The following is a 17,029-nucleotide window of genomic DNA, read 5'->3' on the forward strand; positions in this document are numbered from 1 at the left end:
AAAGCCAATGGCTGTGGTCGGGAGAGGCGGGGACTAGGGGGAGGAGAGAGGGGCGGGGTCTAGAGGAAAGGAGGCGGTGATGGGAGGAGGGGGCGTGGCCAAGGAGCCGAGGGGGTGGGGCGTGCGCTGGTGCTTAAGAGAGGTGGGAGCGTGAAGATGGCAGCGCTTGAAGAAGAGCCAAAGCCCAAAAAGCTGAAGGTGGAGGCGCTGCGAACGCTGAGGTGAGCATTACCTGACGTAGGTGGAGGGCAACGGCGCCTGCCGCTAACCTTGGCCCACGTGGGGTTGCGCGGCTTCGGCGCTGGGTGCTATCCTCGCCGCCCGCCTGAGGCCAGCGTTCGGGGCGCTATCCGCTAGGCTGCGACCCTTTGCCCGGCGCCTGCCCAGTTTAGTTCAGTCTCCGCCTGCTCGCCCTTGGCCAATCAGAGCGCTGGCGGGGCGCTCGGAGCTGGCGGTGGAAGGCTGTGGGCGCCACGTGGGAGCCCGTCCGCACAGGGCAGATGTGACCTAGGAGGACCAGACCCGACCTGAGCCGCGTCATCTGCGGCTACCTCCTTTTTCCTGGGGATAACGAGGAATATGCGTAGCGACTGCACTACCCCGGGAGAAAAACAGAATTTAGGGGAATTTTCGCGAAAGGGCGTCTTGACCTTATTTTTGGTATATTCGCTACTGAAGTCTGGTACCTTTGCAGACCCTTTTCCAGGGACCGGGACCCCACCTCCGAGGCTTTGCGGGGATGGAATTTGCCTGAATGGTTAGGAAAAGTTGATTTTTCTTACTTTCTTTGCATTTTTTGGCAGTAGTGGCGATAGCTCTCCACCTAGTTTTTGTTTTACAGGTGATTTGATGTTTCAGCTTTTGCTTATTGTCTAATATAGTATCCCCTAATAAACATGAGGTGTAGTATATATATTCTTTGCTGATTTTGAAATGTTCCTTGGAAGGCAATAAATTTTGTGTCTTAAACTAGACATATCAAACTGATTTAGAACTCTTGGGACACTCCTGATTATACAAGACAAAGCTCACTTCTTCCAACATTACCCTTCACCTCTGAAAGAGTGAATCATAATTGAAAATGAAAGGTCACTAAGGGATCTGGTGGTGTGTTCATGCTGTTTGAATGGTTAGTGACCAAATCCCTGCCAGTCCCTTTAATATATTTCATATTACCCTCAAAAGGGCAAAGGTTTAGTGTGCCTACCTTATACAAAGAAAATAAACTTTTTTTTTTTTTTGGACTCCTCAGGATGTTCTATTTTTGTTTTAGGATTTCAAACTATAGACTAAAGCAAAGGCTTTTGAATCAGACCTCCCTGGGTTAAAGGCATGTGCTTCCCTCCTTTGATCATTTATTAGAGAATTTCCTTAAAAAGCACCTCCTTTACAAAGTTTCCTCTTTCAAATTGGAAGACAGCTGCAACTTTTCTGTTATCCTACATACAGCCCTCAGATTTTCTGTTCATGCTAATCCATTTTCAAAGTGCTTTCCTATTTTACAAATGAGAAAATGGAAGCCTGAGTGAAACAGTTGAGGAAATGAAGTATGAACCCAGAGCAGCTGGGTGCAAATTCATTGTTATTTGACTTTATTGTGTGCTTCTCTCTGCTTATGCATGCTTAAAATAATGATAAGTAATAATGTTTAATATGTATTCTGTCAGCATGTTACCTACTTTAACTCATTCAATCCCACAACAACCCTACAAGGAAGACACTATAATTATATCCATTTTACCAAGGAGAAAACAGGTATAGAGAGGTTAAGTAACTTGATCCGGGTCACCTATCTAGTAAATGATGGGGTTAGGATTTAAAAACAGTCTGATTCTAAGTCTGTACTTAGAATTTAATTACCATACTAAATTTATCAACTTGAAGCAATTTATCCAAAAGCCCTAGTGAACTCTAGGGTAGTTCTCAACCAGGGGAAATATTGTCCCCCAGGGGACATTTTGGCAATGGCTGAAGACATACTTGGTGGAGAGTGCTAATGGCACCAGGTAGGTGGGATTTAGGAATGATGCTAAACATTGTACTATGCACAGGAAGCCCCCTACAACAAAGAATTATCTAGACAAAATTGACAATAGTGTGAGATTGAAAAAAAAAATTTGGTTCTAGGGTGAGCAGCTGACAAGTCTAGCCTCTCTTTCTCAAATATCCTTTTTTTTTTTTTTTGTGGTCTTTTTAGGGTCACACCCTCGGCATATGGAGGGTCCCAGGCTAGGGGTTGAATCAGAGCTGTAGCTGCTGGCCTATACCACAGCTACAGCAATGCCGGACATGAGCCGCATCTGTGATCTATATTACAGCTCAAATCAACGCTAGATCCTTAACCCACTGAGCAAGGCCAGAGATTGAACTTGTGTCCTCATGGATGCTAGGCAGGTTTGTTTCCTCTGAGACATGACAGGAACTCCTCAAATATCCATTATTTTTCTAGGCTAGGTAGTTTTTCAGTGTGTAGCAGTTACTGAAGTTGCAAAGAAATAAGCTGGCTCTATCATGTTTTCTTCTTACTGAGTTACAGAACAGAAGAGGACATTGAGTGCCAGGCATTATACTAGGAGCTTTATATATACTATCTCATTTAATCCTTCCAGCAACCTGTGAAGTATGAGTAATTATCCTTGTGTTACAGATGAGGTATTTTGGGTTAAAAGAAGTCGAGAAACATTTTTTGGTAAATGCTCCCTAGATGAAGATGTTCCATGACGACTACCTATATTTAGATCCACTTAATTTTCTTTTCTCTCCTTTGAAAAATATTGTCCAAGTTCATTTCTTTAGCAGTCATTTTTAAGGGGACTGTGTTTTTTTCAGTCAGTCTTTCAAGCCTGCTATTCTAGGCATGGTGCTAAAAATTAGGTACATATGGAGAGAGACCTAAGACCCAGGTATCATTCTCCAGGTGGAAGATGAATGGGGTTTGGGAAAATGATACCAGAGCATTCTGAAAGATGACAAAGAGCTAACTGGGTGTGAAATCAGGTGTCTGGTTTTATAGAAAAGTTTGTTTGGAGGTAGAAATGGGAGAGAGCTGCCTCTGGGAACTACATTTGTTTGGTTGGACTGAAGCGGGTGTAGGGTCCAGGCTTTGAGCTGGTCACTTTCACATGTATCATCTTTCTGTTTCTCTGTGCTTCAGCTCTCAAACCCCAATTTTAACTGTCTGCTACATATCTCTTTCTGAGTGTGTTGCTGACACTTCGAAGTCATATGTATTAAACTAAATCCATCTACTATCCTAAGTCTACACCTTCTGTGGTCCCTATGTCTGTTAATGGCACCACTAACTTCTCTTACTCCAAAGTTTGGAATCTAGATACTTGATTCATTTTCCCTCTGCATGTAGTGTAGTTATCAAAGTTAATCTTTTCTTCTTCATCAACATCTGATAAATTCCTTTTCTTTTCCCTCGCTGCTGCCACAACTCAAGTTTAGACTTCATTTTGCTTAGACTTTATATTGGCTTTCTAATCAGTCTCTTCACCTCCAGTCTCAAGTTCTATCTAATCATCATTAATCATAGCTCTAGTTATTTATCACAGCAAATATTTGTAAGCTGTAACGGTGTTAGAAATGGTTGAATTTGAAGAGCCCACTTCTTAACTCTCTCTGAGTCAGCAGTTATGCATTTTTCTGGGTCATGAATTTTAATCTCTATTAAAAAGGAAAAACTGCAGTTCTCCAATCAGCAAATGTTGAGCTTTTCTCAAATTATTGATTCCCAACCATTTTACTTTTTTTTTTTTTTTGCTTTTTAGAGCCGCACTCACGTCATATGGAGGTTCCCAGGCTAGGGGTCTAATCAGTGCTATAGCTGCTGTCCTATGCCACAGCCACAGCAACGAGGTATCCAAGCTGTGTCTGCGACCTACACCATAGCTCACAGCAACACCGGATCCTTAACCCCCTGAGTGAGGCCAGGAATTGAACCTGCAACCTCATGGTTCCTAGTCTGATTCATTTCCACTGAGCCACAATGGGAACCCTTTTTTTTTTTTTTTTCATTTTAATTTCATAGACTCCTTTTAGTCTTTCCTTCTGTCTTCTATCTCACTAAGGCCTCTGCGATTTAAAATTGTGTAGTAAATCTAGGAAGAAAAGTCTGTATCTTAGTTTACCAAGCGTCAGTTTCAGTAGCCTCTTTAAAAGAAAAAAAAAAAATATATATATATATATTTGTTTCAGAAAATTCTCTGGAGATTATTTTTTATGACACTCTTCCCAGAGTGGTTTGTTGTAAGGATTAGATGAGGAAAATGTATGCATTCCAGAAAAGAGAAAGGATGATTGATCCTGTGTCTTTACTGTGTTGCTCTGTGCTTATTCCTTAAGAGCTGTTCAGTTAATTTCTGTTGAATGTGATTATCAGCACAGCATAGTGGATTGATAACCTTCACTTTTCTAGATCTCTCTTTTTTTTTTGTCTTTTTAGGGCCACACCCATGGCATATGGAGGTTCCCAGGCTAGGGGTTCAATCAGAGCTGTAGCCACTGGCCTACGCCACAGCCACAGCAACGCAGGATCCAAGCCTCATCTGCGACCTATACCACAGCTCACGGCAACACCGGATCCTTAACCCGCTGAGTGTGGCCAGGGATTGGATCTTTGTCCTCATGGATACTAGTCAGATTCATTTCTGCTGAGCTACGATGGGAACTTCTAGACCTTGTTTTTAATACTTTAATACTTCCGTTGAAAAAATGGAAGTCTCCTGAGGTACTTGTATGATTCCTTAATAAGATCCTTTCCGGGGCATTATATACTAGTGCAGAGAGAAGGTGGTGAAGAAACAATGTCAGGGGACAGCCTGCAAGGATGGTCCTGGGTGTCTAGAGGCAAATATCTTTTGCTCGGAGCCCAGGGGAAGTAGATAGGGCTCTAGGTAAAAAGGCATAGAAAACTATGTTTCTGATTTTAGGTGTAGACCTAAACTGAATGACCCCAAGTAGAACATGAGGCCAGTATACTACTTTACACCTAGAATGTGCCTATACTTCCCTTCCATTGATTAAAATCCTGCTTGTAGGAGTTCCCATTGTGGCTCAGTGGTTAACGAATCCAACTAGGAGTGATGAGGCTGCAGGTTCAATTCCTGGCCTCACTCAGGGGGTTAAGGATCTGGTGTTGCTGTGAGCTGTGGTGTAGGTCGTAGACGCAGCTTGGATCCCACGTTGCTGTGGCTCTGGTGTAGGCTGGCGGCTACAGCTCCGATTCGACCCCGAGCCTGGGAACCTCAATATGGTGTGGGAGTGGCCCTAGAAAAGGGAAAAAGAGAAAAAAAAAAAAAAGTCCTGCTTGTATGCAAAACGTTCACAGTAAAGTGGGAAAAAAAATAAGGAAGGGAATGAAAGTTATAGGCAGTAGAGCAGTGGTTAAGAGCATGGTCTCCGGAATCACATCTTTGGTTTGGCTGTTGGTCTTTATTGGCTGGCAATCTTGGGAAGATTGTTTACTGGCCTCATGACACTATTTTCTCACCTTTGAAATGGGTGTAATAAAAGTACCTACCTCAAAAGATTGTTGGGAGAATTTCATGAAGAAATAAATATAAAATTGGCTATTTATTCTGCTTTGGCTTCCTATCCTGCTCCAAACACAGCAATTACAAATTTAAAAAGAACAAGAAAAGATACAGGTATACCTAAGAACAGTATAAACATCTCCAGGGACTAAAATGGAAAGGAAACATGCAGTTAGACTCTGGGTTCAGGAGCAGGTGGAAATAACTTTTACACAGGGGAACTAGAGTCAGATAATCTGATGAAACTTGGAATGGGCTTTTGTTGGATAAAAAAAAGGCTAAAAGCATCTGTTTCTGGCTGTAGCTTTAAAAGCTTTGGACCTGAAGTGGCAACACAGAAGTGGTTGAACTGCCAGATAGGTCAGAACTGGGAACTGTAATTTCTCCACCATCACCTGGTACAAGAGCACCATACTTGGAAAAAAGAAGGGAAAGTCTGAGCCTGTGAACAAATGAGGAAGACTATTACTTAGACAATAAACACAACCACAGGAGATAAACTCACTTAAAATCTAATGGAATTATTAGAGCAATTTCAAAATGACTTTATTTTAAATATTCAAAAAAGACAAACAAAGTAATAGAATAAAATTAAAAAAAAAATGAGTTCCCTGGTGATCTAGCAGTTAGGGGTTTGGTATTGTCATTGCAGTGGCTCCAGTTTGATCCCAGGCCTGGGAACTTCTGCATGCCATGGGCATGGCCAAAAAATTTAAAAAAAATTAAAGAAGTAATAGTCATTGAAGTTCTTGTTGTGGCTCAGTGGTTAATGAACCAGACTAGTAACCATGAGGTTGCGGGTTCAATCCCTGGTCTTGCTCAGTGGGTTAAGGATCTGGTGTTGCTGTGAGCTGTGGTGTAGGTCGCAGATGCAGCTCAGATCCCACGTTGCTGTGGCTCTGGCGTAGGCCAGCAGCTACAGCTCTGATTCACCCCCAGCCTCATAACCTCCACATACCGCTAGTGTGGCCCTAAAAAGACACACACACAAAAGTAATAGTCATTAAAAAAACCAACATATTACAAATGAAAAATAGTAAATATCAAGTAAATGGCCATATAAAAGAAAATATAGTTTTTCAAATTAAAACAAAGATTGGTTAAACTCTAGTAAAAACATATTTAAAGGGAAAGTTAGTGAATTGGAGAGTAGTACTGAGTTTACCCAGATACAACACAGAGAAATAAAGAGAACTCAAGAGAATATTATATATATTTATTGTTTTGTTTCGTTTGATTTTTTTGGCCTTACCATGACATGTGGAAGTTTCCTGAACCAGATAATATTATATATTATTATTTAATAATAATATACACAGATGCAGCTTGGATCTTGCATTGCTGTGGCTGTGGCATAGGCCAGCAGCGGCAGCTCTGATTCAACCTCAAGCCTGAGAACTTTCATATGCCGTAGGTATGGCCTTAAAAAAAAAAAGTGTATGTTCCTGTTACGGTTCAGCAGAAACAAATCTTACTAGCATCCTTGAGGACACAGGTTTGATCCCTGGCCTTGCTCAGGATCTGGCATTGTAGTGAGCTGTGGTGTAGGTCGAAGACACAGCTTGGATCCCTCATTGCTGTGGCTGTGGCATAGGCTAGCAGCTACAGCTCCAATTCGATGCCTAACATGGGAACCTCCACATGCTGTAGGTGTGGCCCCCAAAAGGCCCCACCCCCAAAAATTTGAGAGACCCTAACTGACGTCTAATTGGGAGTTCCAAAAAGAGGAAAGCGTGTGAATGGTGGAGATGCTACGTTAGAAGGAATGATGACTGAGAATTTTCTAGAATTTAAGAAAGATCAAAATCCTCAGTTTGAAAGTGCATAGCAAGATGAAAACAAAAACTTGGAGTGCCCATTGTGGCTCAGTGGGTTAAGGATCTGTTGTTGCTGCAAGCTGCAATGTAGATCTCAGATGTGGCTCGGGTCTGGTATTGCCCTGGCTGTGGTGTAGGACTTCAACTTCAGTTCTGATTCAGGCCCTATCCTGGGAACTTCCATGTGCCTCAGGTGCAGCTGTAAAAAGAAAAAGACAAAAAGACTTACTCTAAAACTATAGAGATTTTTTTTAACTCTCTTGGCCATGCCTGTGTCATGCAAAAGTTCCCAGGATCTAACCCTAGCCACAGCAACAACCCTGGCCACAGCAACAACCTAAGCAGCTGCAGTAATGACACTGGATCCTTAACCCACTGAGCCATTAGGGAACTCCAAGAGATACTGATCCTAGTTATTAATGTGTCTAGAAAGAATCTGAAGATTTAGACACCAAAAATTTAGTAGTAGTTATCACTAGGTTGAAGGATTGTGGGTTATTTTTATTTTTTATTTTTTATTACACTGAGCACATATATTAGGACTATTTTAAGCTGGAGGAATTTTTTTTTTTTTTTTTTTTTGCTATTTTCGGGCCGCACCTGTGGCATACGGAGGTTCCTAGGCTAGGGGTCAAATTGGAGCTACAGCTGCCAGCCTACACCATAGCCACAGTGACATAGGGTCAGAGCCTCGTCTGTGACTTACACTACATAGCTCATGGCAATGCTGGATCCTTAACCCACTGAGCAAGGACAGGGAACGAACCCATGTCCTCATGGATCCTAGTTGGGTTTGTTAACTGCTGAGCCACGAAAGGAACTCCTAAGCTGGAGAGACTTGATGTGCACTTGAATACATATTTTGGCCAAGTGCTGAGTGGCTGAATATTACCATTACAGAGTGGACCTCTAGGATACTGAGTAAATCTGAAAGTTTGTAAAATAAGTATTATGGTTGTACTATAGGTTGTAATCTTTTCATCTATATTTCTGAAATACCAGAAGCTCTGAAAACTGAAAGTTTTTTTTTTTAAGTTTGAGATAAATTAATTTGGCAGCAAAATTTGAATGAATATGAAGTGCCCTGTAGTATTAGCTGTTCTGACACAAATGTATATGTTTTGCTATAGAAGTATTAGTCTGTTTGTTAGTGGTATGCTACATGAAAGCTTCCTGGGTGGTTTATAAAATACATAATACGTTACAATGTAATACCTTACTAAAATTCATAAACTTCTGAATACCATAAAATTCTGGGCTCCAAATGTGTCTTGCCCCAAGGATTAATAAAAGGATTGAGGTCCTTTGTTAAAAATTTAAATAGTTTTTAAATGATTGCTTTGTGCAGAAACAGCAATTTCTTGTCAGGATCACTTGCTAGAATTTTCCTACAGTACCCATCTACATGTCTATGATACAACATAGATTATTTCGAATGTCTTGTTTGGCTAGTTCTGGCATGATACTGGTGCGTTTATGTCATTGAGTCATTAGGCTTTTCCTCTTTAATAGTAACTGAGTAAGGCAAAGGCTTCTCTTCAGTTTTTGGACTTCAAGATTTGGAAGACTTATTTATTTCATTGAAGTGGTTTCACAAACTGAAGTGTCACATACTGCTTAAAGAAGATACTTTTTGAATATTTTCCAAAGCAGATTTAAAGTTGTTGCCCTTACTTAAATGTTTTATTTCTGATGTTTTTATTTGTGCTTGTTTGTGCTTGTGCCCTCAGATGATTTCTTTAAAAATGTATTCATCTAGAAAACAATGTAATTAATTAGTTTTCAACCTAAGAACATCTGAGTTTCTGTTTGCATTTTGGCTTTCATTGAATGCATGCTGATTTCAGCATCTTCTGTGGAATAAGAAATTATGTACAGCTGTTACCATGTAAGAACTCTTACCTTCTCAAGGCACAGGATCTCTCTATTTCATCAGCAAGTCACATTTAGTTTTTAGTAAGCTCTCCTACATTGCTATGTTAGCTGCATATACAGGATTATAGATAATGAAGGTAGGCTCTGTGATCACTGATCCACTCACAAAATTAGGTATTATCAGAAATGATATTGAAGGAGTTATTTGGCTTTTTGCGTTCTAGAAGCTGAGGTTTGACTTTGATACATTCCCGAGTAGAACCATTTATAAGTCTCTAAGAGACTCAGTTCACTAACAGAGCAAAAAGTCTAGCCATACATGACTCATTCTAGGATCTCTTGCCTCTATTGTCCTTTGATGCTGAATTTATTTTTCACTTGTCATCTTTTTTTTTTCAGGGCCGTACCTGTGACATATGGAGGTTCCCAGGATAGGACTTGAATCGGAGCTACAGCTCCCGGCCTACACCACAGCCACAGCAACGTGGGATCCACACTGCATCTGGGACCTACACTACAGCTCATGGCAGCACTGGATCCTTAACCCACTGATCGAGGCCAGGGATTGAACCCTCATCCTCATGGTTCCTTGTTGGGTTCTTTTCCACTGCACCATGACAGGAACTCCTCACATGTCATCTGAATGTAACAAGAGCGATGGCGTTTTGCATGCCATCACCAAAAATCTCATGAGCCAGAAGGCAGAGACTTTCCATGTCCATGTGTCAGTTTTGAGAATACTCTGGTCCTTACTGGGTTAAATACCAAACATTGAACCAGTTACTGTACCAGTGTAATTGTGATTATGCTGGAATTTTGGTCAGCCTTGGATATATTCTCACACCTCATCCTGTGTGTGTGTTTGTGTGTTGGATGAATGTTGAGAAGAACGTTCTAATCAGCAACTGCACCAGTACCTTATAGAGTAAAGGAGGAGGTATCATTCTTTCAGATAGGGAAAAATTCATTATGGCAGATATAGAAAATATTTATGAAAACAAACAATCTCTCTTACTGAAAACCTCATTCTCCAAGGTCCAGCCAAAGCCTGTCTTCCCAATAAAACTTTCCTAGTCACTGATCCTGGAAATGGCTCATTCTCTGGTTGTTTGTACTTTATACTTTGCATTATTGCTATACACAGTATGTGCATGTTTTATCTTGTCTACAGATACTTGAAGTCAGGAAACTAGTTAAATAACTCAGTGCCTTATAACTCATTACTTCATTGCAACATAACAGGCGCTGAATTTTTGTTGAATGAATTCATTAGTTCTTTAAAGATGTTTTAAGGTTATATTTGTAGTCCTCAGTGGCACAAGATGGATTCACTTTTTTCTTGTTACATGGAACAAGCTTGTGTGTGAAATAAATCCAATACTGGAGGACAGAGGCCAAGAGATTCACTCCTATATTGTATTTCTGTTCTTTCTGGTGACTATAGTGAGCTTTGACTGTAATCATGTCTTGCATTTGTCCATTTGGAAAATTCCCTCAGAATAAATGTATTTCTCTTACAAATATAGAGTAAATATTTATTAAGGCCCTGTGGTCAGTGTTTACTTTCTTAAAAAAAAAATATAGTAGATGGAAGTTCCCTTGTGGCACAGCGAGTTAAGCATCTGGCTTTGCCACAGTTGTGGTGCAGGTTGCAACTGCAGCACGGGTTTGATCCCTGAGCCTGGAACTTCCACATGCTGCAAGTGTGGCCAAAGAAAAAAAAGAAAAAAATATATAGTAGAATTGTTTATTTGGTGGAGAAATACGTTTTCTGGGGTTCCCTGGTGGCCTAGTGGTTAAGGATATGGCATCATTGCTGTGGCTCAGGTTTGATCGCTGGTCTGGGAACTTCTGAATACTGAAGGCCTGGCCAAAAAATAATTTTTTTTTGTTTTTTTTTTGTTTTTTGAGGGGTGCACCTGTGGCATATGGAGGTTCCCAGGCTAGGGGTCCAATTGGAGCTTTAGCCGCTGGCCTACACCAGAGCCACAGCAACGCCAGATCCGAGCCGTGTCTGCGACCTATACCACAGCTTATGGCAAGTCGGGATCCTTAACCCACTGAGCAAGGCCAGGGATCAAACCTGCAACCTCGTGGTTCCTAGTTGGATTCGTTTCTGCTGTGCCATGACAGGAAATCTTTTTTTTCTGAAAGAATGAATTTTGTGGGAAGAACTTAGTGACCTATCAGAATGATCAGTTTTTAGCCTCTGGGTTAGCAGATCCTTAATTAGTTAAGATTATTTGCAATGTAATTAGAACTCCAAAAGCACTAAAGATCAGTGCTGTTCTCAGTTTCTTAGCATTTTACGTAACAATGTACTGTGTAACCAATAGATTATACCACAAAATGGTTTTTTAAAAAATCTGTCTCTGGAATTCCCTCATGGCTCAGCAGGTTAGGGATCTGGCATTGTCACTGCTATAGCTCTGCTTACAGCTGTGGTAGGCTTTGATCCCTGTCCCCAGGAACTTTTGCATGCTGTGCGTATGGCCAAAAAAATTTTTTTTTGTCCCTATTGACTCATGCAGGAGGGGTCACTGGAAAGCAAAATATAGTAAAAGAATCAAAATCAGATGTCTTAGGTTTCTCAAATTCCTTTAAGCTTGTTATAGCAAAATAAACAGTTTTACTCTCAGAGCCCTGAGCTGAAGTCTGAAAAGCCATACTGGTGTTTGGTTTTTGTTTTGTTTTGTTTTGTTTTGTTTTGTTTTGTTTTGTCTTTTTGCCTTTTCTAGGGCCGCACCCGCAGCATATGGAGGTTCCCAGGCTAGGGGTCGAATCGGAGCTGTAGCCGCCAGCCTACGCCAGAGCCACAGCAATGTGGGATCCTAGCCGTGTCTGCAACCTATACCACAGCTCACGGCAACACTGGATCCTTAACCCACTGAGCAAGGCCAGGGATCCAACCCATAACCTCATGGTTCCTAGTCAGATTCGTTAACCACTGAGCCATGACGGGAACTCCAAGCAATACTGTTTTTGAGTAAACAAGTTGAAATACAAGAAAATTATCTTCTTTAAAAACAAACAGTTCTGTGTTGTCTTTGAAGTTAACCTCATTAGAGATTTGAACATTTTCTTGTTTTATAGGCATAACTGAGGAAATCTTAGTTTCCTCCTAAAATAGAGTTTTCAGAAATTGTTCTTCCTAAGCTGAGTTGAGATCTTAGTTATCATTTTTAGTTCTTAGTTTTGATGAAGAGTAAAGCTGTTAAGCTGTAGAAGTGATGCAGATTTACACCTTTGGTTCTGTGTCTGTTCTTTACATACTCAAGTTGAACTGATTATGTTTTAGCATGGGATAGCATGTTGATCATATTAAAGTTTGCTGATGATTCTACATTATCTTGTTTGTTTTACCTAGCACTTGCTTATACAAATGTATGGAACTGGATTTTTTAGATCTGAAATATTACAATAAAACATGGTTACATTATTAAGTAGTACGAAATGTTTAGTATTAAAAATAGTATTTAGTAAAAAAGTCGGAAATATATATTTTTTGAAGACAGGGTTAGTTCTTCTCTGCATGGTATTTTGACTTCTTTGGGTATATTCATCCCTATGTTTGAAGGTGTTCTATAGAGAAATGTATAAATTTCTAGACTTACACTCTCAGATGCTTAGAACTGGGAGGGATATTAAGTTATCTTTGCCCAGCCTCCTGCATGAATTAGACAGGAATCCATTCTTTAGACTTCTCTTCCTCCATTTGTGTAGCATTCCTTCCCTAGATTCAGCACAAATAAGGGAAAGAGAGTACATTTTTACACTTATGGAAAACGCGCACGCGCATACACACACACACACACCTTTGACTTCAGGTCTATGTGAAGCTTGGATAAACTACATTCCTGAGAAAACTTGTTAGTATTCTGTAGATAGGAAGTCAGATTCAGTGATCTTTAAATGATTTCTTGTTGGCCAAGATGTTGCTTCTTTATACACAAAAAACAGCTTTAAAGCAGACTCTCCCAGCTTTTCCCTATTTATTTTATTTTTTTGTCTTTTTGTCTTTTTAGGGCCATACCCACGGCATATGGAGGTTCTCATGCTCGGGGTCTAATCAGCTGTAGCCGCTGGCCTATGCCACAGCCACAGCAATGCAGGATCCAAGCCGCGTCTGTGACCTACACCACAGCTCACGGCAATGCCGGATCCGTAACCCACTGAGCAAGGCCAGGGTTCGAACTTTTTCGAGAAAAGGGAACTCTGCTTTTTCCTTTTTAGAAGCAACTTTGGTATATAGAAAGTCTGCTTGGGAATGCTGATGGGAGTAGAAGTGGGAGCAGATGGAGGAGATGGTAAGAGTGCAAATCCTCAGGTAGGGTAGGGTCTCCTAGAGCTTTAGTTTGTTGCAAATCATAAAGTTTGGAAACAACAGCAAATCTCAGTATTAGCCAGATGTGGCTTTGAAATCATAGTTTACAATTTCATGTGATTTTTGAAAACTCTTTGAACATGTTTTAGACTCTTCAGATTTTTAGTGCCTCAGGAGGTACTTAAAATCAGAGTCTGATATTAACATTGTGCAATTTAGAGAGCTGAAACCCAGAGAGGTTAAGTCCTATCAGTCAGGTTGCATAGCTAGCTATTTAATGCTATAAAGTATCTGAGGTGAAATTTGATCCCAAGTCTTATAAGTTCTCATTGTCTTACTTTCCAAGACAAGAAATAAAGTATCAGTTTTTCTTTTAAAGATAAGAATAATGTATTTAAAGAATGTGTCAAGCACTTTCACTTAGCTTTTCTTACTGATCCTCTCAAGAAGGCTACCAAGTAACTGTCTTCAGTTGAAGAAATAGACCCAGAGAAATTAAGCATCCTTAAGTACTAAGCTCTCATTTCATACTCAGGTTGTCTGATTCACATTTCTTGCTGTTTATGTTACACTGAATATACAAATAGAGAACTTGTCAAAGTGAATACTGTATGTGCTAGATAAGCACACTTTTTTTTTTTTTTTTTTTTTGCTATTTCTTGGGCTGCTCCTGCGGCATATGGAGGTTCCCAGGCTAGGGGTCGAATTGGAGCTATGGCCACTGGCCTACGCCAGAGCCACAGCAACGTGGGATCCGAGCCCTGTCTGCAACCTACACCACAGCTCACGGCAATGCCGGATCGTTAACCCACTGAGCAAGGGCAGGGATCGAACCCGCAACCTCATGGTTCCTAGTCAGATTCATTAACCACTGTGCCACGACAGGAACTCCCTAGATAAGCACACTATTTAAAGAAATTCTGTGGAAGTGTGTTTAGTGTTTAGTAACTTTGTTTAGATTTTTATCTTTCACGTCCTCTTATTCACATACGTAGGTGTCCACTCCCCTCCCCTACCAAGAATAATTATTGCCTTGTGGGATATACTTAATTGTATGCTTTCCAAATGGATTAACTCATTGAATTTTGAGCAGGTTGTTTTTTCCATTAAAAGCCTTGGGCAAACCAATTTTGCTGTTTGAGTTAAAATTTTTTAGTTATGACAACAATTTCTAGTATTTATTTACTTTCCAGGTTTTGTACTTTTTCCTGACAGTGATAATTTGAATCTTACGACTTATTAGTATTATTAATTATTATAGTAATATGGGCAACCATTACTGTTCAGAGAGTTTAATATGCCCAAGGTTATACAATAAGTGGCAGAGATAGGATTCAAACCTGAATCTGTCTTATTTTTAATAACTAGCTAAAATATTCAGGTATTGTATAAATAATAGGAATCAACAAGAATATGTGTGATAAAAAAACAAGCAACCCTTTGCTTCAAAAATATTATATATGAAGCAATTATTAATAATCTTCTAAAAAGCTATTAATCTTTTAGTATTGTTAAAAATTTCAAATTTTATTAAAATATTCTACCAGTTCTGAGATGGCAGTGATGAGAATTCTTTTTCATTAAAAAGGACCCACAGGAGTTTGTTCTGTGGCACAGTGGGTTAAGGATCTGGCATTGCTGCAGCTGTGGCATAGGTCGCAGCTGCAGCTTGAATTTGATCCTTGGCCTGGGAACTTCCATATGCCATGGATGTGGCCAAACACAAACATAAAAAAGGACCTACAGACACACTCTTGGACCTAATACCAAAAAAAAAAAAACAAAAAAAACAACATTTTAAAAGAAATGATGAAATGTTCAGTTAGCCTATTTTAAGAATATGACTATAACATTTCATTAAATTTAACTGATAGTTAAAAACTTAAATTTCATAATGCTTCATAACCATAGGAAAAAGGAAGTGGGGGGGAGGGAAATACAGATTTGTGGAAAGAAAAGGGGAGGTAAAAGGAAGTGATAAAAAAAGGAAAGGTTCAACTCAGCTATTTCTGATTTCTACAGAACTTCCAACATCTAATACCTCTGCTTTTCAGCTTTTCACTCATCTCTAAGGTGTGTATGTGAGTTTGTGAGAAACTTGTTATGAACTGTAATACCCATGGGCTTTTAGCATGGTGCAAAGAAAAAGAGCTTTGTGTTAGGAATCAGAACACCTGGGCCCTATTAAGGTTTCTGTCTAGATTTGTGTGTGCACCTGTGAGGTGAGTGGTATAAGACTGAAATGCTTTTCACACTAGATCATGAATCAATTTGGGTGTAGAACAAATAGTATTTATAAAAGGAGAATAGAAAATGTCAGTGCATTGAATATGGCAGGGATAAGTCTTGCTTTGTGAAACATTGTTTCAGTCATGTATATTTATAGAGTAATCCAAAATTTATTTTTCACAATGAGTTTGGTTTTCTGTCCCAACATTTAGGGGCTTAAAAGAACAGCCATTTTATTAGAGTTCATGGTTTTGTGAGTCAGAAATTTAAATGTGGAGCAGCTGATTGATTCTTCTGCTCCATGTGGGACTGACCAGTTTCACTTGGAAGTGTTTACCTGTTAATAGATCTGGTCTGGAGAGTACAAGTTGTCTTTACTCCCTTTTCTGGTGCTTTGGTGAGGATGGCTAGAAAACTTGGCTCAAGCGGGTTCCTCTCCATGTGTTTTCTTTAGCTTGGTAGTTGGACTTCTTAGATAGTAGCCTAGGGCTCCAAGAGAGCAAGGCAGGACTGGCAGTCCTCTTAAAGGTTAGCCTGGAATCTGGCATAGCATCACTTCTACTATACTCTTGGTCAGAGGAGTCATGGGTTAGCCCAGATTCAAGGGGAGGGGACATAGACTCTTGTCTCTTAGCAACTGTGACCATTTTTAATCTGCCACAGTTATAGTAAAATAATTTTGAAAAGCATGACTGAATTATCTATTCAAACTTTTTGTTTTTTGTCTTTTTAGAGCCATACCTGTGGCATATCAATTCCTGGGCTGAGGGTCAAATTGGAGCTGCACCTGCTGGCCTATACAACACTTATAGCAGTCTCATATCTGAGCTGTATCTGTGGCTTATGCTGCAGCTTGTGGCAACATGGGATGAGCGAGGCCACGGATCAAACAATCTGCTGAGTGAGGCCAGGGATCGAACCCGCATCCCCATGGATACTAGTTGGTTTCTTAACCCTCTAGGCCACAATTGGAACTCCCTCTATCCAAACATTTAATTCCATTACTGCCCTTTGAAAGATGATTAATTTTAGTAGTTACTCCCCCTACCTATGCCATACTTAACATTGGAAAATCTGTCAATTTTTGATTTCAAAGTTGACAGTTTAATTTATATATTATTTTTCCATGGAGTGTTATGAGCTTTAGGTTTTTTGTAGAATAAAGTTTAAAAATTTCCGGAGTCTTAAGTTTGCTTCCTAACACTACCTAAAAAATCAACTTGGCATGCACTGGAACTGCCTTCTTA

General features: G+C 40.0%; 1 protein-coding gene across 1 annotated transcript in view; it reads left to right on the top strand.

The window, feature by feature from the left end:
* The first annotated feature begins 113 nt into the window (after window positions 1-113).
* Window positions 114-17,029, top strand: part of ADK (adenosine kinase) — a 479,816-nt gene continuing 462,900 nt past the window's right edge. The window contains 1 exon segment of the mRNA XM_047760818.1: window positions 114-221. Within this exon segment, the coding sequence (XP_047616774.1) occupies window positions 157-221 (65 nt within the window). The 5' untranslated portion in view covers window positions 114-156.

This window comes from Phacochoerus africanus, chromosome 15, assembly GCF_016906955.1.
Source record: "Phacochoerus africanus isolate WHEZ1 chromosome 15, ROS_Pafr_v1, whole genome shotgun sequence".
NCBI lineage: Eukaryota > Metazoa > Chordata > Mammalia > Artiodactyla > Suidae > Phacochoerus > Phacochoerus africanus.